Genomic DNA, 27,333 nt, shown 5'->3' with positions numbered 1-27,333 from the left:
AAATGTGAGGTTGGCATTCAATTTACCCATGATGCAAGAAGATGCACGCCCCTACACTAGAAGGGTCAACTTTAATCAAAGGTTGGACCAAGTCCTTATGGACATATGTGTGGAAGGAGCTCAATGGAAAAGAGACTCCAAAGGCAAGCCGGTTCAACTAAGAAGACTAGACCTCAAGCCTGTGGCTAGAGGATGATTGGAGTTCATTCAACGCTCCATCATCCCTACTAGCAATCGATCTGAAGTTACTGTGGATCGGGCCATCATGATTCATAGCATCATGATTGGAGAGGAAGTAGAAGTTCATGAAGTCATCTCCCATGAATTCTACAAAATAGCCGATAAGTCCTCTACTTTGGCAAGGCTAGCTTTTCCTTATCTTATTTGCCATCTATGTTACTCAGCTGGAGTTATCATAGAAGGAGACATCCTCATTGAGGAGGATAAGCCCATCACTAAGAAAAGGATGGAGCAAACAAGAGAGCCCACTCATGGAGCCCAAGGGACGCATGAGGAAGCTCATCACCAAGAAATCCCGGAGATGCCTCAAGGGATGCACTTTCCTCCCAACAACTATTGGGAACAACTCAACACTTCCTTAGAAGATTTGAGTTACAATGTGGAACAATTAAGGGTGGAACATCAAGAGCACTCCATCATTCTCCATGAAATAAGAGAAGATCAAAGAGCAATGAGGGAGGAGCAACAAAGGCAAGGAAGGGACATAGAAGAGCTTAAGGATATTGTTGGTCCTTCAAGAAGAAGACGCAACTAAGGTGAACTCATTCCTTGTTCTTATACTTTTCTGTTTTTCGATTTTTATGTTACATGTTTATCTATGTTTTGTGTCTCTACTTCATGATCATTAGTATGTAGTAACTATGTCTTAAAGCTATGAATAAATTCCATAAATCCTTCACCTCTCTTAATTGAAATATGTTTTAATTCAAAAGAACAAGAAGTACATGAATTTCGAAATTATCCTTGAATTTAGTTTAATTATATTGATGTGGTGACAATACTCTTTGTTTTCTGAATGAATGCTTGAACAGTGCATATTTTTGATCTTGTTGTTTATGAATGTTAAAATTGTTGGCTCTTGAAAGAATGATGAACTAAGAGAAATGTTATTGACAATCTGAAAAATCATGAAATTGATTCTTGAAGCAAGAAAAAGCAGTGAAAAAGCAAAAGCTTACGAAAAAAAATGGCGAAAAAAATAGAAAGAAAAAGAAAAAGCAAGCAGAAAAAGCCAATAGCCCTTAAAACCAAAAGGCAAGGGTAAAAAGGATCCAAGGCTTTGAGCATCAATGGATAGGAGGGCCCAAGGAAAAAAATCCAGGCCTAAGCAGCTAAATCAAGCTGTCCCTAACCATGTGCTTGTGGCATGCAGGTCCAAGTGAAAAGCTTGAGACTGAGTGGTTAAAGTCGTGATCCAAAGCAAAAAGAGTGTGCTTAAGAGCTTTGGACACCTCTAACTGGGGACTCTAACAAAGCTGAGTCACAATCTGAAAAGGTTCACCCAGTCATGTGTCTGTGGCATTTATGTATCCGGTGGTAATACTGGAAAACAAAATGCTTAAGGCCACGGCCAAGACTCATAAAAGTAGCTATGTTCAAGAATCAACATACTTAACTAGGAGAATCAATAACACTATCCGAAATTCTAAGTTCCTAGAGAAGCCAATCATTCTAAACTTCAAAGGAAAAAGTGAGATGCCAAAACTGTTTAGAAGCAAAAAGCTACAAGTCCCGCTCATCTAATTAGAATTAATATTCATTGATATTTTGGAATTTATATTATATTCTCTTCTTTTTATCCTAATTTATTTTTAGTTGCTTGGGGACAAGCAACAATTTAAGTTTGGTATTGTGATGAGCGGATAATTTATACGCTTTTTGGCATTGTTTTTAGGTAGTTTTTAATATAATCTGGTTACTTTTAGGGATGTTTTCATTAGTTTTTATGCTAAATTCACATTTCTGAACTTTAATATGAGTTTGTGTGTTTTTCTGTGATTTCAGGTATTTTCTGGCTGAAATTGAGGGACCTGAGCAAAACTCTGATAGGAGGCTGACAAAGGACTGCTGATGCTGTTGGAATCTGACCTCCCTGCACTCGAAATGGATTTTCTGGAGCTATAGAACTCCAAATGGCGCGCTCTCAACGGCGTTGGAAAGTAGATATCCAGAGATTTCCAGCAATATATAATAGTTCATACTTTATTCGTGATTTGACGACGTAAACTGGGGCTCAATGCCAGTTTCATGTTCCTGTCTGGAGTCAAACGCTAGAAACACGTCACGAACCGGAGTTGAACGCCCAAAACACGTTACAACTTGGCTTTCAACTCCAAGAGAAGCCTCAGCTCGTGGATAGATCAAGCTCAGCCCAAACATACACCAAGTGGGCCCCGAAAGTGGATTTATGCATCAATTACTTACTCTTGTAAACCCTAGTAGCTAGTCTAGTATAAATAGGATAATTTACTAGTGTATTAGACATCTTTGGTCTCAGTTTTATTTTATTCATCTAAGGAGACTATTGATCACGTTATGGGGGCTGGCCATTCGGCCATGCCTAGACCTTTCACTTATGTATTTTCAACGGTGGAGTTTCTACACACCATAGATTAAGGGTGTGGAGCTCTGCTGTACCTCAAGTTTCAATGCAATTACTATTATTTTCTATCCAGTTCAATTTATTCCTGTTCTAAGATATTTGTTGCACTTCAACTTGATGAATGTGATGATCCGTGACACTCATCATCATTCTCACCTATGAACACGCATGACTGACAACCACTTCCGTTCTACCTTAGACTGGGCGCATATCTCTTGGATTCCTTAATCAGAATCTTCGTGGTATAAGCTAGAATTGATGGCGGCATTCATGGGAATCCGGAAAGTCTAACATTGTCTGTGGTATTCTGAGTAGGATTCCGGGATTGAATGACTGTGACGAGCTTCAAACTCCTGAAGGCTAGGCGTTAGTGATAGACGCAAAAGAATCAAGGGATTCTACTCCAACCTGATTGAGAACCGACAGATGATTAGCCGTGCTGTGACAGAGCATTTGGACCATTTTCACTGAGAGGATGGGATGTAGCCATTGACAACAGTGATGCCCTACATACAGCTTGCCATGGAAAGGAGTAAGAAGGCTTGGATGAATGTAATAAGAAAGTAGAGATTCGGAAGGAACACAGCACCTCCATGCACCTATCTAAAATTCCCACCATTGAATTACATGAGTAACTTTATCTTTATTTCCTGTTTATTTTATTTATCTTTTGAATATCTAATCCAATCATATTTGAATCCGCCTGACTGGATTTACAAAATGACCATAGCTTGCTTCATACCAACAATCTCTGTGGGATCGACCCTTACTCACGTAAGGTTTATTACTTGGACGACCTAGTACACTTGCTGGTTAGTTGTGCGAAGTTGTGAAGTTATGTTTGGACCATGGTATTATGCACCAGGTTTTGGCACCATCACCAGGGACAATCAATTTCGAACAACAATTTAAGCATGAGTAACAATTTCGCTCACCAAAAAGCCTGTCACTTGCCAATGGAACTAGAACATAAGGCCTACTGGGCAACCAGATTCCTAAACCTTGATGCCAAGTTAGCTGGAGAAAAATGATTGCTCCAGTTAAATGAGCTAGAGGAATTCAGACTCAATGCTTTCAAAAATGCAAAAATTTACAAAGAGAAAGCAAAAAGATGGCATGACAAGAAGCTATCATCCAGAGTCTTTGAGCCAGGGCAGAAAGTTTTGCTATTTAATTCTAGGCTCAGATTATTCCCCGAGAAATTGAAATCCCAGTGGAGAGGACCATATGTGATTACAGGTGTGTCACCATATGGATACGTAGAGCTTTAGGATAATGATTCTGACAAAAAGTTCATTGTTAATGGACAGAGAGTCAAACATTATCTTGAAAGCAATTTTGAGCAAGAATGCTCAAAACTGAGACTTGATTAAAGCTCAGAAATAGTCCAGCTAAAGACAATAAAGAAGCGCTTGCTGGGAGGCAACCCAGCCATTAACAAAGCTTATTTGTTAATTAATTGAATTTTATAGGTTCATATTAATTATCTTCAAGGTAAAATAGCAATTGCATGAGTTCACAGAGTTACATAAGGATTCAGAGGATAAAACAGCAAAAAGAAGCTCACTGGTGCAAAAAAGCCAGTAAGAGCTGTTTTGGGCGTTAAACGCCCAAAAGAAGCATCTACTGGGTGTTTAACGCCAGTAGAGATAGCCATCTGGGCGTTAAACACCAGAAAAAAGTAGCTTCTGGGCGTTTAATGCCAGATTTACAGCATCCTGGGCGTTCAGAAAAATGCCCAATGATAAAGGAGTTTCTGGCATTTAACGCCAGCTAGAAGCAACAGTTGGGCGTTAAACGCCCAGACCAAGCACCAACTGGGCGTTAAACGCCCAAAACATGCAGCAGTTGGGCGTTTAACGCCAGGATTGTGGAAGGGAGGAAGTTTTTGTTCCCAACTTGATTTTTTTCAAATTTTCATGTTTCCATCCATAATTTCTTGCATAAACATATTACAAATCCTAATTTTTCAAATCCCTTTTCAAAGATATCAAATGTATCTTAATTCTAAACATAAATCTTTTTTTAAATCCTCTTCAACTTCTTTTCAAATCTTTTTCAAAACTCAATTATCTTTTTGAATTCTTTTCAAATCTTTTTAAATTCTTCTCAAATCTTTTTAAACTCATCATATCTTCTTTTCAAAATTCAGATTTATCTTTTCCAAATATCTTTCATATCTTTTCAATTTTAAATTGCATCTTTTTCCTATCATACTTATCTTTTACAAATCATATCTTCTATCATATCTTCTTCAAAAATTTTGAAAACCCACCCCCCTTCCCTTTAAATCCTAGTTCGGCCTCCCCCTCTCCTCCACAATTCGAACTTGGCTCTCCATCTATCCCTCTCCTTTCCTTTCTTTTGCTTGAGGACAAGTAAACCTCTAAGTTTGGTGTGTTTATCCGTGATCACTAAACCAATACCCACTAAGAACATGGTTCCTAAGGGAAAATAAACCACTCCAAGAGGCAAGAAAGAAAATATTCCAAAACCACTTTGGAATCAAGGAAAGTTCTTAACCAAAGAACATTCAGACCATTACTACAAATAATGGGTCTAAGGTCAGTGATCCCGGAAGTTAAATTCGATTTGAAAGACAACGAATATTCGGAGATCCAAGAGAAAATTCGAAACAGGAGCTGGGAAATCCTAGCTAATCCTGAAACAAAGGTGGGAAGAAACATGGTTCAGGAATTCTATTCTAATCTGTGGCAAACAGACAGGCAGAAAATAGCTGGAACAGCCTTCTATGACTATCAAACTCTGGTCAGAGGGAAGATTGTTCACCTCCATCCTGACAAAATAAGAGAGATCTTCAAGCTGCCTCAACTGCAAGATGACCCAGACTCCTTTAATAGGAGATGATGAGAACAAATAAGGGCTTGGACGAAATCTTAGAGGACATATGCCTCCTTGGAACCAAGTGGACAACCAACACAAAAAGAGTCCCAAACCAACTCAAGAGAGAATATCTCAAACCAGTTGCCAGAGGCTGGCTGGACTTCATTGGGCGTTCTATACTGCCCACTAGCAACCGCTCTAAAGTCACCATCAAAAGAGCAGTAATGATCCATTGCATTATGTTGGGAAAAGAAGTAGAAGTTTATCAGCTGATTTCTTGTGAACTTTACACAATTGCAAACAAGAACTCCAAAAATGCCAAATTGGCTTATCCAAGCTTAATCTCTATGCTATGTAGAGATACTGGGGTAAAGATGGGAGTAAATGAGTATATCTCAGTTGAGCAACCAATCACCAAAACGTCAATGGAAGGACAACAAGTACAAGACGACCCCATCAAGAGGAAAGCATAGGAGTTCCTCCCGGAAATCCCTCAAATTGAATACTGGGAGCGTCTTGAAGCATCTATCACCAAGTTACAAGAAGCTATGGACCAACTAAAGGAAGAACAGCAAAATCAAAGTAGCATGCTTTGCAAACTGCTTAGGGAACAAGAAGAGCAAGGGCGTGAACTGAAGCAACTGAAGCGTAGAAGCTGTCTCTTGAAAGGCCAAGCACCATACAGATTAAAGGAGCATCCACCTCCCAAAATAAAGGTTGTTGAGTCTTAATCTTAGCCTTAACTCTGTGATAATTGATCTTATTAGGAATTTACCTTAGAAGTTATATATGAGTAGTAGTAATTAGTATCTCTATTTTGATTTTATCTCCAATTAAGCTATAATTTATTTTTCTCATCATCATCAAACATGAATAAAATAGTAGATTTTTAGAATTAGGAGGCAATATTTTTTCGAGTTTTTAATAAGGAAAATTCTAATTATTTATATGTGGTGGCAATACTTTTTATCTTCTGAATGAATGCTTGAACAGTGCATATTTTTTATATTGAATTTTATGAATGTTAAAATTGTTGGCTCTTGAAAGAATGATGAACAAGAGAAATCTTATTGATGATCTGAAAAATCATGAAATTGATTCTTGAAGCAAGAAAAAACAGTGAAAAAAAAGAAGAGAATGAGCAGTAGAAAAAGCCAATAGCCCTTTAAACCAAAAGGCAAGGGTAAAAAGGATCCAAGGCATTAAGCATCAATGGATAGGAGGGCCCAAGGAAATAAATCCAGGCCTAAGCGGCTAAATCAAGGTGTCCCTAACCATGTGCTTGTGGCATGCAGGTCCAAGTGAAAAGCTTGAGACTGAGTGGTTAAAGTCGTGATCCAAAGCAAAAGAGTGTGCTTAAGAACTCTGGACACCTCTAATTGGGGACTTTAGCAAAGCTAAGTCACAATCTAAAAAGGTTCACCCAGTTATGTGTCTGTGGCATTTATGTATCCGGTGGTAATACTGGAAAACAAAGTGCTTAGGGCCACGTCCAAGACTCATAAAATAGCTGTGTTCAAGAATCAACATACTAAACTAGGAGAATCAATAATACTATCTGAATTCTGAGTTCCTATGGATGCCAATCATTCTGAATTTCAAAGGATAAAGTGAGATGCCAAAACTGTTTGGAAGCAAAAAGCTACTAGCCCCGCTCATCTAATTAGAATCTGAGCATCACTTGAAACTCTGAGATATTATTGCTTCTTAATTTCTTTTTATCCTATTTTATTTATCTAGTTACTTAGAGACAAGCAACAGTTTAAGTTTGGTGTTGTGATTAGCAGATATTTTATACGCTTTTTGGGGGTAATTTCATATAGTTTTTAGTATGTTTTAGTTAGTTTTTAGTATATTTTTATTAATTGTTAGGCTAAATTCACATTTCTGGACTTTACTATGAGTTTGTATATTTTCTGTGATTTCAGGTATTTTCTGGCTGAAATTGAGGGAGCTGAGCAAAAATCTGATTCAGGCTGAAAAAGGACTGCTGATGCTGTTGGATTCTGACCTCCCTGTACTCGGAATGGATTTTTTTGGAGCTACAAGAGTCCAATTGGCGCGCTCTCAATTGGGTTGGAAATTAGACATCTAGGGCTTTCCAACAACATATAATAGTCCATACTTTGGTCGAAGATAAATGACATAAACTGGAGTTTAACGCCAGTTCCATGTTCCATTCTGGCGTTAAACGCCAGAAACAGGTTACCAGTTGGAGTTAAACGCCCAAAATAGGTCACAACCTGACGTTTAACGCCAGAAACAGCCCATGCACGTGAGAAGCTCAAGTCTCATCCCCAACACACACCAAGTGGGCCCCAGAAGTGGATTTTTGCACTATCTATCTTAGTTTACTCATTTTCTGTAAACCTAGGTTACTAGTTTAGTATTTAAACAACTTTTAGAGACTTATTTTATACCTCATGACATTTTAGATCTGAGCTTTGTACTTTTTGAGGCATGAGTCTCTAAACTCCATTGTTGGGGGTGAGGAGCTCTGCAGCGTCTTGATGAATTAATGCAATTATTTCTGTTTTCTATTCAAACACGCTTGTTTCTATCTAAGATGTTCATTCGCACTTCACTATGATGAAGGTGATGATCTGTGACACTCATCACTATTCTCAATCTATGAACGCATGCCTGACAACCACCTCCGTTCTACATTCGAATGAATGAGTATCTCTTAGATTCCTTAATCAGAATCTTCGTGGTATAAGCTAGAATCCATTGGCAGCATTCTTGAGAATCCGAAAAGTCTAAACCTTGTCTGTGGTATTCCGAGTAGGATTCAGGGATTGAATGACTGTGACGAGCTTCAAACTCACAAGGGTTCGACGTAGTGACAGACGCAAAAGGATCAATAGATCCTATTCCAGGAAGAGTAAGAACCGAAAGATGATTAGTGATGAGCGGATAATTTATACGCTTTTTGGCATTGTTTTTAGTATGTTTTAGTTAGTTTTTATTATATTTTTATTAGTTTTTAGTTAAAATTCACTTTTCTGGATTTTACTATGAGTTTGTGTGTTTTTCTATGATTTCAGGTATTTTCTGGCTGAAATTGAGGGACCTGAGCAAAAATCTGATTCAGAGGCTAAAAAGGACTGCAGATGATGTTGGATTCTGCCTCCCTGCACTCGAAGTAGATTTTCTGGAGCTACAAAAACCCAATTGGCGCGCTCTCAATTGCGTTGGAAAGTAGACATCCTGGGCTTTCCAACAATGTATAATAGTTCATACTTTACCCGAGATTTGATGGCCCAAACCGGCGTTCCAAATCAGCTCAAAATTGCCCGGCGTTAAACGCCGGAACTGGCACAAGAATGGGAGTTAAACGCCCAAACTGGCACCAAAGCTGGCGTTTAACTCCAAGAAAAGTCTCTACACATGAAAGCTTCAATGCTCAGTCCAAGCACACACCAAGTGGGCCCGAAAGTGGATTTTTATGTCATTTACTCATCTTTGTAAACCCTAGGCTACTAGTTCTCTACAAATAGGACCTTTTACTATTGTATTCTCATCTTGGTAGCTATCTTTGAGTAGTCTTATGCTATCTTAGATCATGGGGCTGGCCTCACGACCATGCCTAGACCTTGTTCTTATGTATTCTCAACGGTGGAGTTTCTACACACCATAGATTAAGGTGTGGAGCTCTGTTGTACCTCGAGTATTAATGCAATTACTATTCTTCTTCTATTCAATTCATCTTATTCTTGTTCTAAGATATCACTTGTTCCTCAACTTGATGAATGTGATGATCTATGACACTCATCATCATTCTCACCTATAAACGTGTGCCTGACAACCACCTCCGTTCTACCTTAGATTGAGTGGATATCTCTTGGATCCCTTAATCAGAATCTTCGTGGTATAAGCTAGAATTGATGGCGGCATTCAAGAGAATCCGGAAGGTCTAAACCTTGTCTGTGGTATTCTGAGTAGGATTCAAGGATTGAATGACTGTGACGAGCTTCAAACTCCTAAAGGCTGGGCGTTAGTGACAGACGCAAAAGAATCAATGGATTCTATTCCAACCTGATTGAGAACCGACAGATGATTAGCTGTGCTGTGACAGAGCGCGTTGAACATTTTCACTGAGAGGACGGAACTGTAGCCACTGACAATGGTGATGCCCAACATACAGCTTGCCATGGAAAGGAGTAAGAAGGATTGGATGAAGACAGTAGGAAAGCAGAGAGACGGAAGGGACAAAGCATCTCCATACGCTTATCTGAAATTCTCACCAATGAATTACATAAGTATCTCTATCTTTATTTTATGCTTTATTCATATATCATCCATAACCATTAAAATCTGCCTGACTGAGATTTACAAGGTGACCATAGCTTGCTTCATACCAACAATCTCCGTGGGATCGACCCTTACTCGCGTAAGGTTTATTACTTGGACGACCCAGTGCACTTGCTGGTTAGTTGTGCGAAGTTTTGATAAAGAGTTGAGATTGCAATTGAGCGTACCATGTTGATGGCGCCATTGATGATCACAATTTCGTGCACCAAGTTTTTGGCGCCGCTGCCGGGGATTGTTTGAGTTTTGACAACTGACGGTTCATCTTGTTGCTTAGCTTAGGTATTTTTCTTCAGAGTTCTTAAGAATGAATTTTAGTGTTTCAAGGTGATGTTCTTAACATCACCAAAGCTGATTGATTCTCATCAATTTAGCTCTTGAATGTAATGTCCTGCTGAAGCTTGGCTAGCCATGTCTAATTTCTTTAGACTGAAGCTTTAGACTAACATTGCATGATTCCTGGAATTCTCATTAAGAATTTTGATATCCTTATTTTCTTTTAATTTTCGAAAAAAATCCAAAAAAAATTACAAAATCACAAAAACCAAAAATATTTTATGTTTCTTGTTGAGTCTAGTGTCTCATATGCATTCTCAATTTGTTAGTGTCAGTAGTATACAAACTTCTAAGTTTGGTGTCTTGCATGCATTGTTTATTTGATCTTAGTTGCATTTTGATTATTCCTCATTATTAAAAATCCAAAAAAAATTTTATTTGTGTCTTTTCAAGTCAATAATACAGAAAATTGAAGATTCAGAACATACAGCAGAGGAATTACATAGAAAAAGCTGGGCGTTCAAAACGCCCAGTGAGGAAGGAAAACTGGCGTTTAAACGCCAGCCAGGGCACCTGGCTGGGCGTTTAACGCCCAAAAGGGTAGTGTTTTGGGCGTTAAACGCTAGAATGGATGCCATTCTGGGCGTTTAACGCCAGGATGGCACAAGAGGAAAGATTTTGTTTTTAACTCAAATTTTTTTAAAGTTTTCAAATTTTTTTCAAAATCAAATCTTTTTCAAATCATATCTTTTCAATCATATATTTTCAAAATCAATTTCTTTCCATTTTCAAAAATACTTGCTAACAATTAATGATTTGATTCAACATTTCAAGTATGTTGCCTTTTCTGTTGAGAAAGGTTTAATGTCTGAATCATATCTTTCTTGTTAGGCAGGTCATTATTTTTTTTAAAAAATCAAATCTTTTTAAATTGTTTTTCAAATCATATATTCTTATCACATCTTTTAAATCATATCTTTTTAATCACATCTTTTTCAAAATAGTTTTCAATCATATCTTTTTAATTTCTAATTTCAAAATCTTTTTCAAAAATCACTTGATTCCTTTTTCACTCTTAGTTTTCGAAAATCAATTAGTATTTTTCAAAATGTTTTTAAAATCTTTTTAATTTATTTCTTCCCCTCTTCTCACATCCTTCTATTTATGGACTAATACTCCTCCTCAATGCACAATTCGAACTCTATCTTACTTGATAAGTTCAAATTCTTCTACCTCTTCCTTCTATTTTTCTTTTCCTCTGACACCTCAAGGAATCTCTATACTGTGACATAGAGGATTCCATATTTTCTTGTTCTCTTCTCTTTCATATGAGTAGGAGCAAAGACAAAGGCATTCTTGTTGAGGCTGACCCTGAACCTGAAAGGACCTTGAAACGAAAGTTAAGAGAAGCTAAGGCACAACTCTCTGTAGAGGACCTAACAGAAATCTTCAAAGAATAAGAACTCATGGCAGCCGAAAATAACAACAATGCCAACAATTCAAGGAAGGTGCTGGGTGACTTTACTGCACCTACTCCCGACTTCTATGGGAGAAGCATCTCTATCCCTGCCATTGGAGCAAACAACTTTGAGCTTAAGCCTCAATTAGTTTCTCTAATGCAACAGAATTGCAATTTCCATGGACTTCCATTGGAAGATCCTCATCAATTTTTAGCTGAATTCTTGCAAATCTGTGACACTGTCAAGACTAATGGGGTTGACCCTGAGGTCTACAGACTTATGCTATTCCCTTTTGTTGTAAGAAACAGAGCTAGAATTTGGTTGCACTCACAACCTAAAGAAATCCTGAACTCTTGGGAAAAGCTAGTCAATGCCTTCTTGGCAAAGTTCTTTCCACCTCAAAAATTGAGTAAGCTTAGAGTGGAAGTCCAAACCTTCAGATAGAAGGAAGGTGAATCCCTCTATGAAGCTTGGGAAAGATACAAACAATTGATCAGAAAGTGTCCCTCTGACATGCTTTCTGAATGGAGCATCATAAGTATCTTCTATGATGGTCTGTCTGAACTATCCAAGATGTCATTGGACAGCTCTGCTGGAGGATCTCTTCATCTGAAGAAGATGCCTGCAGAAGCTCAAGAACTCATTGAAATGGTTGCAAATAACCAATTCATGTACACTTCTGAAAGGAATCCTGTAAACAATGGGATGAATCAGAAGAAAGAAGTTCTTGAGATTGATACTCTGAATGCCATATTGGCTCAGAACAAAATATTGACTCAACAAGTCAATATGATCTCTCAAAGTCTATCTGGAATGCAAGCTGCACCAGGCAGTACTAAGGATGCTTCATCTGAAGAAGAAGCTTATGATCTTGAGAACCCTTCAATGGAAGAGGTGAATTACATGGGAGAACCCTATGGAAACACCTATAATCCTTCGTGGAGAAATCATCCAAATCTCTCATGGAAGGATCAACAAAGACCTCAACAAGGTTTCAACAACAATAATGGTGGAAGAAACAGGTTTAGCAATGGCAAGCCTTTTCCATCATCTTCTCAGCAACAGACAGAGAATTCTAAGCAGAGCCACTCTGACTTAGCAACCATGGTCTCTGATCTAATTAAAACCACTCAAAGTTTCATGACTGAAACAAGATCCTCCATTAGGAATTTGGAGGCACAAGTGGGACAGCTGAGCAAGAAAATTTCTGAACTCCCTCCTAGTACTCTTCCAAGCAATATAGAAGAGAATCCAAAAGGAGAATGCAAGGCCATTAACATGACCCACCTGGCCAAACTTGGAGAGGAGGAAGAGGCACTGATCGCCACTGAGGAAGACCTCAATGGACGTCCACTGGCCTCCAATGAGTTCCCTAATGAGGAACCATGGGAATCTGAGGCTCATAATGAGACCATAGAGATTCCATTGGATTTGCTTCTGCCATTCATGAGCTCTGATGAGTATTCTTCCTCTGAAGAGGATGAAGATGTCATTGAAAAGCAAGTTTCTAAATACCTTGGAGCAATCATGAAGCTAAATGACAAGTTATTTGGTAATGAGACTTGGGAGAACAAACCTCCTTTGCTCACCAAAGAACTGGATGACTTGACTAGGCAGAGATTACCTCAAAAGAGACAGGACCCTGGAAGGTTCTCAATACCTTGTACCATAGGCACCATGACCTTTAAGAAGGCTCTATCTGACCTAGGGTCAAGCATAAACCTCATACCTCTCTCTGTAATGGAGAAGCTAGGGATCTTTGAGGTACAAGCTGCAAGAATCTCACTAGAGATAGCAGATAATTCAAGAAAACAAGCTTATGGACTTGTAGAGGATGTTTTGGTGAAGATTGAAGACCATTACATCCCTACTGATTTCATAGTCCTAGAGACTGGGAAGTGCATGGATGAATCCATCATCCTTGGCAAACCCTTCCTAGCCACAGCAAAGGCTGTGATTGATGTTGACAGAGGAGAATTGATCATTCAAGTGAATGAAGAATCCTTTGTGTTTAAGGCTCAAGGATATCCCTCTGTTACCATGGAGAGGAAGCATGAAGAGCTTCTTTCAAAACAGAGTCAAACAGAGCCCCCACAGTCAAACTCTAAGTTTGGTGTTGGGAGGCCACAACCAACTTCTAAGTTTGGTGTTGAACCCCCACATTCAAACTCTAAGTTTGGTGTTGGGAGGTTCCAACATTGCTCTGAACATCTGTGAGGCTCCATGAGAGCCCACTGTCAAGCTACTGACATTAAAATAGCGCTTGTTGGGAGGCAACCCAATGTTATATTTATCTATTTTCCTTTGTTATTTTATGTTTTCTGTAGGTTGATGATCATGGGAAGTCACAAAATCAATTGAAAAAGCAAAAACAGAATAAAAAACAGAAAGAAAAATAGCACACCCTGGAGGAAAACCTTGTTGGCGTTTAAACGCCAGTAAGGGCAGCAAATGGGCGTTTAACGCCCAGTCTGGCACCATTCTGGGCGTTTAACGCCAGAAAGAGGCACCAGACTGGCGTTAAATGCCAGGAAAGGGCAAGAAGCTGGCGTTAAACGCCAGAAATGGGCACCAGCCCGACGTTTAACGCCAGAATTGGCATAAAGAGCATTTTTGCTCGCCACTTGGTGTAGGGATGAATTTTTCTTGACACCTCAGGATCTGTGGACCCCACAGGATCCCCACCTACCCCATCACTCTCTCTCTTCTTCACCCATTCACCAATCACCTCAACACCTCTTCCCCAAAAACCTCTCACCTATCAAATCCCACTATTCTCTTCACCACTCACATCCATCCTTCATAAAACCCCACCTACCTTACCATTCAAATTCAAACCACTTTCCCTCCCAAACCTACCCATACATGACCAAACCCTACCCCTCTCTCCACTTCTATATAAACCCATCTTCACCCCTTCATTTCCACACAACCTAAACACTACTTCTTCTCCCTTAGCCGAAACACAAAGCCACCTCCATCTCCTCTATTTCTTATTCTTCTACTCTCTTCTTTCTTCTTTTGCTTGAGGACGAGCAAACCTTTTAAGTTTGGTGTGGTATAAGCATTGCTTTTTGTTTTTTCATAACCATTTATGGCACCTAATGCCTGAAAAACCTCTAGAAAGAGGAAAGGGAAGGCAAAAGCTTCCACCTCCGAGTCATGGGAGATGGAGAGATTCATCTCAAGGGTACATCAAGACCACTTCTATGAAGTTGTGGCCATGAAGAAGGTGATCCCCGAGGTCCCTTTCAAACTCAAAAAGAGTGAATATCCGGAGATCCGACATGGATCCAAAGAAGAGGTTGGGAAGTTCTTACCAACCCCATTCAACAAGTCAGAATCTTAATGGTTCAAGAGTTCTATGCCAATGCATGGATCACCAAGAACCATGATCAAAGTGTGAACCCGGACCCAAAGAATTGGCTTACAATGGTTCGGGGGAAATGCTTAGATTTTAGTCCAGAAAATGTAAGGTTGGCATTCAACTTGCCCTGATGCAAGGAGATGAACACCCTTACACTAGAAGGGTCAACTTTGATCAAAGGTTGGACCAAGTCCTCATAGACATTTTTGAAGAGGGCGCTCAATGGAAGAGAGATTCAAGAGGGAAGCCGGTTCAACTGAGAAGGCATGACCTCAAGCCCGTGGCTAGGGGATGGTTGGAGTTTATCCAACGCTCAATCATTCCCACTAGCAACCGGTCCGAAGTTACTATAGACCGGGCTATCATGATTTATAGCATCATGATTGGAGAGGAAGTAGAAGTTCATGAGGTTATAGCCCAAGAACTTTATAAGGTGGTGGACAAGTCCTCTACCTTGGCAAGGTTAGCCTTTCCTCATCTCATTTGTCACCTCTGTTATTCAGTTGGAATTGACATAGAGAGAGACATCCTTATTGATGAGGACAAGCCCATCACTAAGAAAATGATGGAGCAAATAAGAGATCCCACTCATAGACATGAGCATGAGGAAATTCCTCATCATGAAATCCCTGAGATGCCTCAAGGGATGCACTTTCCTCCACAAAACTATTGGGAGCAAATCAACACCTCCCTAGGAGAATTGAGTTCCAACATGGGACAACTAAGGGTGGAGCACCAAGAACATTCCATTCTCCTCCATGAAATTAGAGAAGATCAAAGAATCATGAGAGAGGAGCAACAAAGGCAAGGAAGAGACATTGAGGAGCTCAAGCACTCCATAAGATCTTCAAGAGGAAGAACAAGCCGCCATCACTAAGGTGGACCCATTCTTTAATTTCCTTGTTCTTTATTTTCCTGTTTTTCGAATTTTCATGCTTATGTTTATCTATGTTTATATCTTATGATCATTAGTATCTTAGTATCTATGCCTTAAAGTTATGAATGTCCTATGAATCCATCACCTTTCTTAAATGAAAAATGTTCTTAATTGAAAAAGAGAAGAATTACATGAATTTTAAATTTTATAACAGATTAATTATTTTGATGTGGTGGCAATGCTTTTGGTTTCTGAATGTATGCTTGAACAGTGCATATGTCTTCTGAATTTGTTGTTCATGAATGTTGGCTCTTGAAGGAATGATGAAAAAGGAGACATGTTACTAAGGATCTGAAAAATCATAAAAATGATTCTTGAAGCAAGAAAAAGCAGTGAATACAAAAAAAACGAAAAAAACGAGAAAAAATAATGAAGTTGTGATCCAAGGCAAAAAGAGTGTGCTTAAGAACCCTGGACACCTCTAATTGGGGACTCTAGCAAAGCTGAGTCACAATCTGAAAAGGTTCACCCAATTATGTGTCTGTGGCATGTATGTATCCGGTGGTAATACTGGAAGACAGAGTGCTTTGGGCCACGGCCTAGACTCATAAAGTAGCTGTGTTCAAGAATCATCAAACTTAACTAGGAGAATCAATAACATTATCTGGATTCTGAGTTCCTATAGAAGCCAATCATTCTGAATTTCAAAGGATAGAGTGAGGTGCCAAAACTGTTCAGAGGCAAAAAGCTAAAAGCCCCGCTCATCTAATTAATACTGATCTTCATAGATCTTTTTGGAATTCATTGCATATTCTCTTCTTTTTATCTTATTTGATTTTCAGTTGCTTGGGGACAAGCAACAATTTAAGTTTGGTGTTGTGATGAGCGGATAATTTATACGCTTTTTGGCATTGTTTTTAGTATGTTTTAGTTAGTTTTTATAATATTTTTATTAGTTTTTAGTTAAAATTTACTTTTCTGGACTTTACTATGAGTTTGTGTGTTTTTCTGTGATTTCAGATATTTTCTGGCTGAAATTGAGGGACTTGAGCAAAAATCTAATTCAGAGGCTAAAAAGGACTGCAGATGCTGTTGGATTCTGACCTCCCTGCACTCGAAGTGGATTTTCTGGAGCTACAAAAGCCCAATTGGCGCAATCTCAATTGCGTTGGAAAGTAGACATCCTGGGCTTTCCAGCAATGTATAATAGTTTATACTTTGCCTGAGATTTGATGGCCCAAACCGGCGTTCTAAATCAGCTCAAAACTGCCCGGTGTTAAACGCCGGAACTGGCACAAGAATGGAAGTTAAAAGCCCAAACTGGCACCAAAGCTAGCGTTTAACTCCAAGAAAAGTCTCTACACATGAAAGCTTCAATGCTCAGCCCAAGCACATACCAAGTGGGCCCGGAAGTGGATTTTTATGTCATTTACTCATCTTTGTAAACCCTAGGCTACTAGTTCTCTACAAATAAGACCTTTTACTATTGTATTCTCATCTTGGTAGCTATCTTTGAGTAGTCTTATGCTATCTTAGATCATGGGGCTGGCCTCACGGCCATGCCTAGACCTTGTTCTTATGTATTCTCAATGGTGGAGTTTCTACACACCATAGATTAAGGTGTGGAGCTCTGTTGTACCTCGAGTATTAATGTAATTACTATTGTTCTTCTATTCAATTCAGCTTATTCTTGTTCTAAGATATCACTTGTTCCTCAACTTGATGAATGTGATGATCCATGACACTCATCATCATTCTCACCTATGAACGTGTGCCTGACAACCACCTCCATTCTACCTTAGATTGAGTGGATATCTCTTGGATCCCTTAATCGGAATCTTCGTGGTATAAGCTAGAATTGATGGCGGCATTCAAGAGAATCCGGAAGGTCTAAACCTTGTCTGTGGTATTCTGAGTAGGATTCAAGGATTGAATGACTGTGACGAGCTTCAAACTCCTGAAGGCTGGGCGTTAGTGACAGACGCAAAAGAATCAATGGATTCTATTCCAACCTGATTGAGAACCGACAGATGATTAGCCGTGCTGTGACAGAGCGCATTGAACATTTTCACTGAGAGGACGGGACTGTAGCCACTGACAACGGTGATGCCCAACATACAGCTTGCCATGGAAAGGAGTAAGAAGGATTGGATGAAGACAGTAGGAAAGCAGAGAGACGGAAGGGACAAAGCATCTCCATACGCTTATCTGAAATTCTCACCAATGAATTACATAAGTATCTCTATCTTTATTTTATGCTTTATTCATATATCATCCATAACCATTTGAATCTGCCTGACTGAGATTTACAAGGTGACCATAGCTTACTTCATACCAACAATCTCCGTGGGATCGACCCTTACTCGCGTAAGGTTTATTACTTGGACGACTCAGTGCACTTGCTGGTTAGTTCTGCGAAGTTGTGATAAAAAGTTGAGATTGCAATTGAGCGTACCATATTGATGGCGCCATTGATGATCACAATTTCGTGCACCAATTAGCCGTGCTGTGACAGAGCACCTGGACTATTTTCACTGAGAGGATGAATGGTAGCCATTGACAATGGTGATCCACCAACACACAGCTTGCCATAGGAGGAACTTTGCGTGCGTGAAAAAAAAGACAGGGAGAAAGCAGAGATTCAGAAGACAAAGCACCTCTAAAACTTCAACACATTCTCCATTATTGCGTAACAAATACTCAATTCATGCTCTTTCACATTTTACAATTGAAACTAAAGAACCCTATTGATATCCTGACTAAGAATAATAAGATAACCATAGCTTGCTTCAAGCCAACAATCTCTGTAGGATTCGACCCTTACTCACGTAAGGTATTACTTGGACGACCCAATGCACTTGCTGGTTAGTTGTGCAGAATTACATAGTGTGAGTGTAATTTTCGTGCACCAGCGGCTACATCCAAAAGAGTCATACCAATCATTCCACGAAGGAGGTAGAAATTGTTGGTTGTCCTGTTCCAAAAGCAGGTTACAGTTCCAATCATCCAAGGGAGCGTTGAAGGTGAGAAGTGGGAAAGCCTTAGGAGTTCCTGAATCCCCAAAGCCCCCCCCCCCCAAGCAGCCCTCTTTGTAGGGGCAACGCGCTGATGCCAAGCTGTGAAGTCAGTCCCTCAAGGGTTAATCTTTGGGTGATTTCTGAAGGGTTTCTGATTGATGAAGAAAAAGATATTGAGGGTTTGGTTGATCAACAAATCCTCCCCTTGAGCACTAGGAAAGAAAGGTAGTTTCTTGTTTGCTCTTTCCAGGGTTTCAACAGGTCCAATGAAGCAATGAACATCTCCACCTACTGTGAATGCGATTAGGATTCTTGTATCATTGATTTGAAGTTATGGTTGTCAATGACCTCATTATTGACTTGATTCAACACATGGAGGGCTGGAGGAGCTGGTGGTGTCACCACAGGACCTTTGCCTTTGTCCTGAGTAGCAGCATGAGATGATGAAACGGCCATTGCAGACTAGAGAAGAGTGAAGTCTGGGGATTGAAGAATAATGGTCATGTAGAAGATGAATGCAAGAGAAATCGAGAGAATAAAGGTTCGAGAAAGTTCAACGAAGACAGAAAGTGTCAAGTTTAAAGGGGTTTTACTATAGCCGTTATCACAGATGGAATTCAAGGTGAAAAGAGGTAACTTTGCAGAGAAGGCAAAGTGGTGGAGAGAGAAAGCATGAATCGTGGGAGACGTGTCGAACGGGTTAGTATTAATGGAAAGTTAAATGGTAATTATTACTAACTTGGGAGAGTGGAATTTGAAATTGAATTTGGATTAAGTGTTTTATTTTTCAAAGGTGATTTCGAAAACAAACACATTAATCCAAGGAGGCAATTTGTTGGTCGAAAAATATTTTGATTGGAATGAATTAGATCGAAATGTTGAAAAGTGCATGTGCAGGTATAAGTTGAGAGTTACTCGACACAATGCAAGCTCGATTTCGGACACATTATTAAATCAAGTGGGCTTAGTCGAATGGATATTCGAAGGAAAAATTGAATGGACGCTCGGAGTAAGTGAATTGAATGGTTACATAACTGGAGAAGTTGAGGGCTTCCACCACGTGAAGAATTAATGAGTAAACGTTTTATTAGCCAAAGAGTGGGAACAGTTACCAGGGAGTGCGCATACAAGATTGCACCATGTAATTAATTATCAGTTACAGAAGTAGACTATAAATACTAGAAAGTTTTAAGGAATAAAGTTTGGAACTTCACTTCAGAAAACACTTAAGCACACTCACATCCCCAGTGAATTTCTGAGTCTGCGATCAAGTCTCTTTTCTATAGGGTTCCTTCTATATTTTTATCTTTTCAATTTACAATTTATGCAAGAACTTTACTTTCCATGTTTAATTTACTTTTCAAACAATTTTAATTTCCTGACCAAATTTACATTTCAGCATCTTTTAATTTCCATGTCGAAAGTACTTTGATTCACTCGAAGGCATTTTATCGCTTTGTTTAATTTTAATGCAATCTTTTTTTATTTCGGTCAATTTACTTTTTAATTTATTTTGTTCTTTTACAAATCTTAATTTAATATCTATTTCAAAACTCGTCTACTTCAAGGCGCTTTGATGCACTTATAGAAAACTGGTACCTGCAAAAGTGGAGTAGGTTTCGCTCCCAGACTATTAGAATCGAACCACCATCGATTTGTTAAAAATAGAAAAAACACATGGATGTAAGGGTTCAAATATTAGTGAGGATATGTATTTTAAATTTTAAATTTAAATTTTTTACTATTTTATATTTTTTATTTACGTAAAACCGGATCAACCGGTTTAACCAATGACTCACTGATTGAACCAGTAATCCAGTAACCCAATAGTTTGACCGATTTGATTATCAATTCAGTTCTAACAACTATGGTTAAAAATAAGAAAGAAAAGTGAAATAGGAGATGAAAAAAAGAGGAGGATCATGACATTAAAAAAATGAGAGATAAAAATGTGCTTGATTAAAATATAATTTGGAGATAATTACCAAAGTTAAATATTCTTGAGAGTATATTTTTACTTTACCAAAACAAATATATAAGCTATCAGTATATATGACATTAGTAATATGATTATCTTTATTATTAAGTATCCTTTAGAGTATTTTAATATATTTAAGTTAATGAAAGAGTATTGGTATTAATTTTTATCGATTAAATTTAGATCTAATTATTATATTATTAAACTTATCTCAAAGTTGATTTTTTCTCTTAAGATTCGAGTTCAGTTTGACAAATAGAGTTTAACTATATCACTCGAATTTTTGAAACTTGATTTACTGTGAAACTTAATTGACTGTAACCCTAAGTAAAAAGTTAGTTTGCTATAAACTTAAGTTGTTATACCTGTTCCTTCTGAGACAAAAATGGGCGCATATCAGACGAGTTATACTTCAACATCATGGCTAATCTATTACTTGTATAATGATCGTGGCTCCTGAAGCCACGCGTCATTCTCTCAATTAACCAGAATAAAAAATCTCTCCTATTATCTATCTATCTATCTTTTACTTCAATTTTTCTCTCTTCCTTTTGAAACTCTAAATCCCCCCTTCTGCTTTGTTCTCTCCTCCATAGCCCACAAACTCATTCTGGTCCATATAATTGTTGCCCATCCACGATCTCTTTATGGCTCTTCCTGGTTCTCAAAACCTCATTTCAGTAAGCCATATATCTCCATCTGAAATGCCATCTCTTAAACACCATTTTCGGCAACCCCCATCTGGAAACCCTAACTCACCGAGCTGAGCGGAATCTTCGTCTCAAATAACAATCACGGCGATGGCGCTGTTAGTTTCAGCTGGTGAAATGCCAGCGATGCTGGGCGACTAAGATATCTGTTGCATTGTTGATGCGCTCTCGAACGTCAACAGCCTTGGTGATACATGTTGGGTCGAGATCTCAACCAGCGCTCCCCCGTGAAGGTATTCTCTCGATTTATTTCTTTGTCTGGGACTGGGTCTTTAATCTCTTTGATTTAGGATTTTTCTGTCTATTTTTGTTGTCTTTGATTTGAGGTTTGGTACGTTTTCTATTTCTGGATGGCTTCAGATATTCTGGAGGTTTAATTTTAGCAAGATTAAGAAGATTGGTTTCCGTATGTGCTGTTGTGGTAAAAAAACCTCTGCCTTTATGATCTTTGGAAGAAATCTGACCATTCTGGTAGTTGGTATAGGTGATTTGCGGCGTCGCCTCTATGCCTTGAATCTTCTCCATTTCGTTGGGTAAGTCACGCTGATTTCGCATTATACCAACAACATCAAGCTGTATCATTTTTGTTCATTGCAAAATATAGTCTCCAAATTAATCTTCATGTCTCTTCAAGAAATGGTTTTGGTATTATGTAGGCCGGTAATGATAATAATACAACACCAACTCTCTATCTTTTGATCCGTATATACGTTTTTGTTTCACATGAAAATGTGGCTGGGTGTTGATCTGATTGGGAAAAAGTGGGAGAAAAAGTTATTGCAGGAAGAAGATAGAAAACATTTGTGCTTTCAGCAAGTGTAGTGATTTGATAGGATCTCAAGAGTGGTTTGGAATTATATATTGGTATTTATACCTTTTTAGTGATTGGTGTTCATATCCATTATTTTCTTTTGCATTGTTAGTGTCTAGAGAAAATGAGTTATTTGGGTGTAGGTGTTAGTCCTGGAACAGTTCCAGCATACCATAGCACAAACCTAAAATTGTTCGATAAGAGGATCAAGATAGCTGAGTTGGTGTTAATGTTTATGATTCTTGGTCTTGGAGTTGTTGCAGCTGCTCTTATTAGAACTGATTCACAAGTGAAGGTGTTTTTCTCCTTTGAGAAGGAAGCTAAATTCACTGATGTTAAGACTTTGGTGTAAATATCTATTAATCTATGTTCTATGTTAATGTCTAGCAATAAAAGTGTTGCATGTTTTGTTGTCCTAATTCATTTGTTGTCTAGCAATAAAGGTGATTAAAAAACTTTGCAGATTCTTGGTAGTTGCGAATGGTTTGGCTGCTGGATACTCTTTGATTCAAGGACTCCGTTGTGTTGTGAGTTTGGTTAGGGGAAGTGTTCTCTTCAACAAGCCCTTAGCTTGGGCCATTTTCTCTGCTGATCAGGTATTCTTTTATATTTGAAAGATCACATCCTACTTTTTTTTGTTGTCTTCTACATTGTGGTCAAAACACAAGATTATCAAGATTCTTGCATCAACATCTTGCTTTTTCCTCGAGCATTTTGTTGCCATGTTGATTAATATCACTTACTTTTTTATAAATTCATACAAAGACATAATAAAAAAGTAATTTGTCATTATGTCCATAGTGATATAACATGAGTGACAATATATATTTTTTATTTTATAATTTTAAGTTTTCTAGGTTCCACAAGCTTAGGTAAATTTTTAAGTTTGATAGGCTTAATTTAAAAAAGAAATTTTATTTGTTTGTTCTCACAATTAGTATTTAATATTAGTTTATTTGGGGCCAGCTTTTAACATTTATCCATGAACCTTGCAATTCTGGTCCCTGTTGTGAATAGGTCTAGTGTTGATGAAGAGCTTCGGGTGGTGCTTATTAAAGGTCATGTAAAAGCTACTTGATTGGTAAGTTGTGTTTCAGTCCCAATTTGATAGTGCTAAATAATGTGGCTAAATTTATTGAATGTTATAAAAATTCATGAATCTATAAATTCTAAAACTTTAAATGTTTCAGATTTTACAACTTTTATGTTTGTTTAGGATTGTTTTAAATCAATTTTGGGTGACTTCATTGTATATCATTATTTAAATAAAATTTTACATTATTTAAATAGGTTCTTTTTATATCATTGGTCACTCTAAAAAGGTCTTATATATGTTTCTTATACTGTGTTCATTGCTGCGTGTTTTGAATGTTCAATTTCAAATTTCTATTTTGTTGTGAAAGTCACAGTTTTCTCACCTCTTTCTAGCTCATTGTGTTGTTTTTTTTATAAAATTTGTTTTAGTATTTGGCCTCTATTTTTTCTTTCAAGTTTTTCATCCCATTTCAATATGAGAATTGCCATGGATATGATCAATAAGATTAATCCTAAAGTTACCTATCTTTTGCTGGGGATTTCACATTTTGGAGTTCATTACAGGAGAGTGAAAGTAGGAGATAGATAGTAAATATTGCACCATAAACTTTTGACACTAAGAGATAGTCAAAATCCTTTATGGCTAGCTCTCTTTTTAAAAAGAACCAATTATATGCATTACCAGCTATTCCTCTCGCTTTAGATCTCATATTTTTTACTTACCAAGTCTTGCATTATCATTTGATAATAATATGAACTCATATCAGTTCCAAGAAGTATTTAAATTTTGAAGTATGCATTTAAGTTTGTATTTCTATTATCATGATAAAAATTGGGTTTCATGTTAACTGTATGACTAAGCAATAAATAATTCAATTAAGGAGCATCATTGATATGTTTATTGCTTTTATGCAATGAACAGAAGGGTCAAAATAGTAAAAATATGCTTTTGATGTTGTTTGTGATATGTTTTGCGAATTTCAGTGAATGATATTCTAACTCATGAAACTGAAGTTGCTTCACGGCTAATGAACACGCTCCAGAAAAAGGACCAATTATTCTCTGATTTCGAGGTCAGTTCCTTAACCAAAAAAATGAAAAGCAACTTTTAACATTCAAATGCATTGTTACTTATACTTTGGTAGCTACTTTCATTGCCCTGTTCACATATTTTACCTTTTTCTCTCACATTTGGTTAAGTTATATGTAGACCAATCTTGTGCCTATCTTGCTATTTCAACCCGCTATGATTTTCAATTGATGCCTTTTACATTCTATGTTAATGCACTCTTTAACGAAAAGAAACAAAAGATTGGACAATGTTGTTAATTGTAAGTGGCCAATGTACAATTTTGGAATTGATATTTGAATTGTAAATCATTTGTTATTTGTTGGAAATTCAAAAAAGTATGTGCACAATTTTACAACTGTTAAAATTCACTTTAGATTCCAAATGTGAGTTTGACTATAACTTTACTTTGCTTAAAGATTTTGTCTTTATGATAAAGATATTTTGCTTCTTGATTTAAAAAAAATAGAAGATGAAGAATAATTTGGAATTTTAAACTTAGTCTATGAAAGTGTAGTTTTTTTAAAAAAGAAATTTTAGCTTCTTTCTTTATAATAATACCATTTTGTGTAAGAAAATTGGAAATAACTACGCATTGAACTGGATCTCTTACTTATTCAGTGAAATAACTTCTTTTGAGACAAAAGTTTGTTCTTATTTCTCCTTATTTTTGAGAATTCTTTGATGGATTTGCACTTTAATTTTGTTGCATGTTTAATGAGGTTCAATAACCAATATATTTATGTGTTTGCCACAAAACACTCAATTTTATTTTGTAATGTCATAGATTCTAATGACCTTTTTGATTTCAAAGTATTTCTTTGTTCATTCATTACTTTTGAAGTATTTCTTTGTTCATTCATTACTTGCAGATGTTGGTTTGATTTTATGAATTTTAGAGGGATAGAGGTAAGATGCTGTAAGTACATTATAAAGATATGGCAAATGAGGTGTCGAACAATTTCAGGTTCATGAAAAAATAATGGGATGGTTTAGCACCAAGCATGTTGAGCTATTAAACTGGTTTATTTTAATAAAAAAATTGTAACACTAGAGATAACTTATGTAGTTGTGGGATTTTACCAGCCTCTATGAATGTCCAATGTGTGGTAGAGCCAGAGAATGTACGCCATCTTTTCTTTAGTTGTAATGTAGTATTGAGTCTTTGGGGTGATGTACTATATAATATGGGTCTACATTGTAGATGAGCTAAAGAATGCTTCAAGTCATGGATTGCGGCACCGATTCCAGCGAGGTATAAGTAGCAGTGGGAGATAAATACACAGGTTTTGAAATGGGAGATAAAGTATTGGAGTCAAGCTTGGGTGTCGAATAAAGAAGAGCGCAGGAGAGGAGAATTTAAAATTCAATAATATAATGATTTGAGGAGTGGATGAAATATGTACATATGCTTTGTCTTATTGTGGTCTTTATTATTATTATAGGATGGTTTTTATCTTCTTTGCTTGATTTAGAATAGTAGTTTCTTTAAGTTGTTGTTCTATTTAGCAAGATAGTAGTGGGTTTATGTTTTGCTTTAAGCCTTTGTAACTACTACTGACCTCATGTCTCTGATAGGTTTAGTGCGTGATTTCTTATTAAAAAAGATGCAAGCAAGACAAGCTATTAGCTCTAAGGTTACAGCAATAGGGGACTAGGGGTAGAAGGTAATTTTTTTCGGGGGTTAAATTTCTATTTTCATTTTTTTTTATTGAACAGTTTTATTGTTTTAACTGCCATTACTAATGTTATTGTCATTGATGATGATTATTAGTTTGGGAGAAATTATGTGTGATTTTTTTATTATGGAGAATAGGGTATGACTTTAAAGATTATTGTTATTACTTCTAATCAGGTACAAAAATTGCACCAAGGACTCCGTGGAGCTGCTGCTACTACTGCCTAAAATTTTCAAAAGTTGTTTTCAAAAATTTGTTTTTTTTTTTACTCAATTTATAAGATTGCAGGGATTTTATATATTAAGGCAAAGTTCATTGAGATATTACTTATCAATTTTAAGTTCTTTTATAATTTTTTAACAAAGACTTTGTTTTATATCAATGAGCGTTTTTGACATATATATTTTTGCTCATTATGTTAGCCAATTCTGTTATATTAAGATTTGTAATTATCTAAATTGTGGTGAAGCTGTGTTGATTTTTCTGTTTTGAAAAAAAAATTGATTTGATCAGACTTAGACAATACTCATGAAAGACAAGAAAGTTAGTTAATTAGTACAGAAATTATACTATATAAAATAAAATAAAAAATTGTCTCTTTTCAGGTGAAGTATCTTTTCATTTTTTATTTATGTTCTCTCTTAACAAATATTTTTTTAAGCATTTATAACATTCAAACATAGAAAAAATATTCACACCCTAATTTATTAATCTTTTATTCAATTTTACCAAGTTAAAATCTTCCTTTTTCATAAAATCTTAGAACATTGCCTAGAATAGCAATTAACTGAATTTAACGCCATGTGTGATGTGTTTAATAAGTAACAAATTTTTGAGAGATATTTTTTAGTATGTTATTTTTTTTCATTTAATATTATAACGGATAAATAAAGAACAAATTATTTTTGTACATAAAAATTACACAAAATAAATTAATTATTATTTTTAAAATTATATACTAAGTTTGATTAATTCATTTATAATGTTTAATTTCATTAAAAATATAAAAATCACATTATATCACTCAACAACCTATTAAAATTACAAACAATTCAAAGTCTCAAATAGTCTCAATCGTATTTTATTGATAGGTCACTTTTACAACATTTAAGAATAAATAATAAAAAAATAAAAAAAGGAAGAAATAAAAGGTAAAGGAAGTTTATCAAAAAAGTCTATTGCTCATATTTGTATTTTTTTTTTGGTGACTCACTCATCTCTATTTGAGAATAATATAAAATTATTATTCTGTAAAATGCAATAATTTTTAAAAAAT

At 36.8% G+C, this 27,333-nt stretch overlaps 1 protein-coding gene across 7 annotated transcripts; it reads left to right on the top strand.

The window, feature by feature from the left end:
* The first annotated feature begins 21,271 nt into the window (after positions 1 to 21,271).
* LOC130932545 (CASP-like protein 2B1) lies at positions 21,272 to 26,379 on the top strand. 7 transcript variants are annotated; one of them, XR_009067484.1, is made up of 7 exons: positions 21,272 to 21,696; positions 21,824 to 21,996; positions 22,738 to 22,870; positions 23,292 to 23,355; positions 24,294 to 24,382; positions 25,251 to 25,287; positions 25,583 to 26,163. XR_009067484.1 is itself a non-coding variant. In XM_057861885.1 (6 exons), exons 1-4 carry the CDS (start codon positions 21,658 to 21,660, stop codon positions 23,295 to 23,297), a joined length of 351 nt encoding a protein of 116 aa, XP_057717868.1. In that variant the 5' UTR covers positions 21,275 to 21,657; the 3' UTR covers positions 23,298 to 23,355; positions 24,294 to 24,382; positions 26,234 to 26,379. The 7 variants fall into 7 exon arrangements, 1 of the variants encoding a protein (XP_057717868.1); XR_009067483.1 differs by lacking the exon at positions 25,251 to 25,287 and adding an exon at positions 26,234 to 26,373 and having other exon boundaries at positions 21,280 to 21,696; positions 25,583 to 26,045; XR_009067482.1 differs by having other exon boundaries at positions 21,275 to 21,696; positions 25,251 to 26,163.
* The last annotated feature ends 954 nt before the right edge of the window (positions 26,380 to 27,333 follow it).

The sequence above is a fragment of the Arachis stenosperma genome, chromosome 6, assembly GCF_014773155.1.
Source record: "Arachis stenosperma cultivar V10309 chromosome 6, arast.V10309.gnm1.PFL2, whole genome shotgun sequence".
NCBI classification, from domain to species: Eukaryota; Viridiplantae; Streptophyta; class Magnoliopsida; order Fabales; family Fabaceae; genus Arachis; species Arachis stenosperma.
This window is presented reverse-complemented; position numbering and strand designations above follow the sequence as displayed.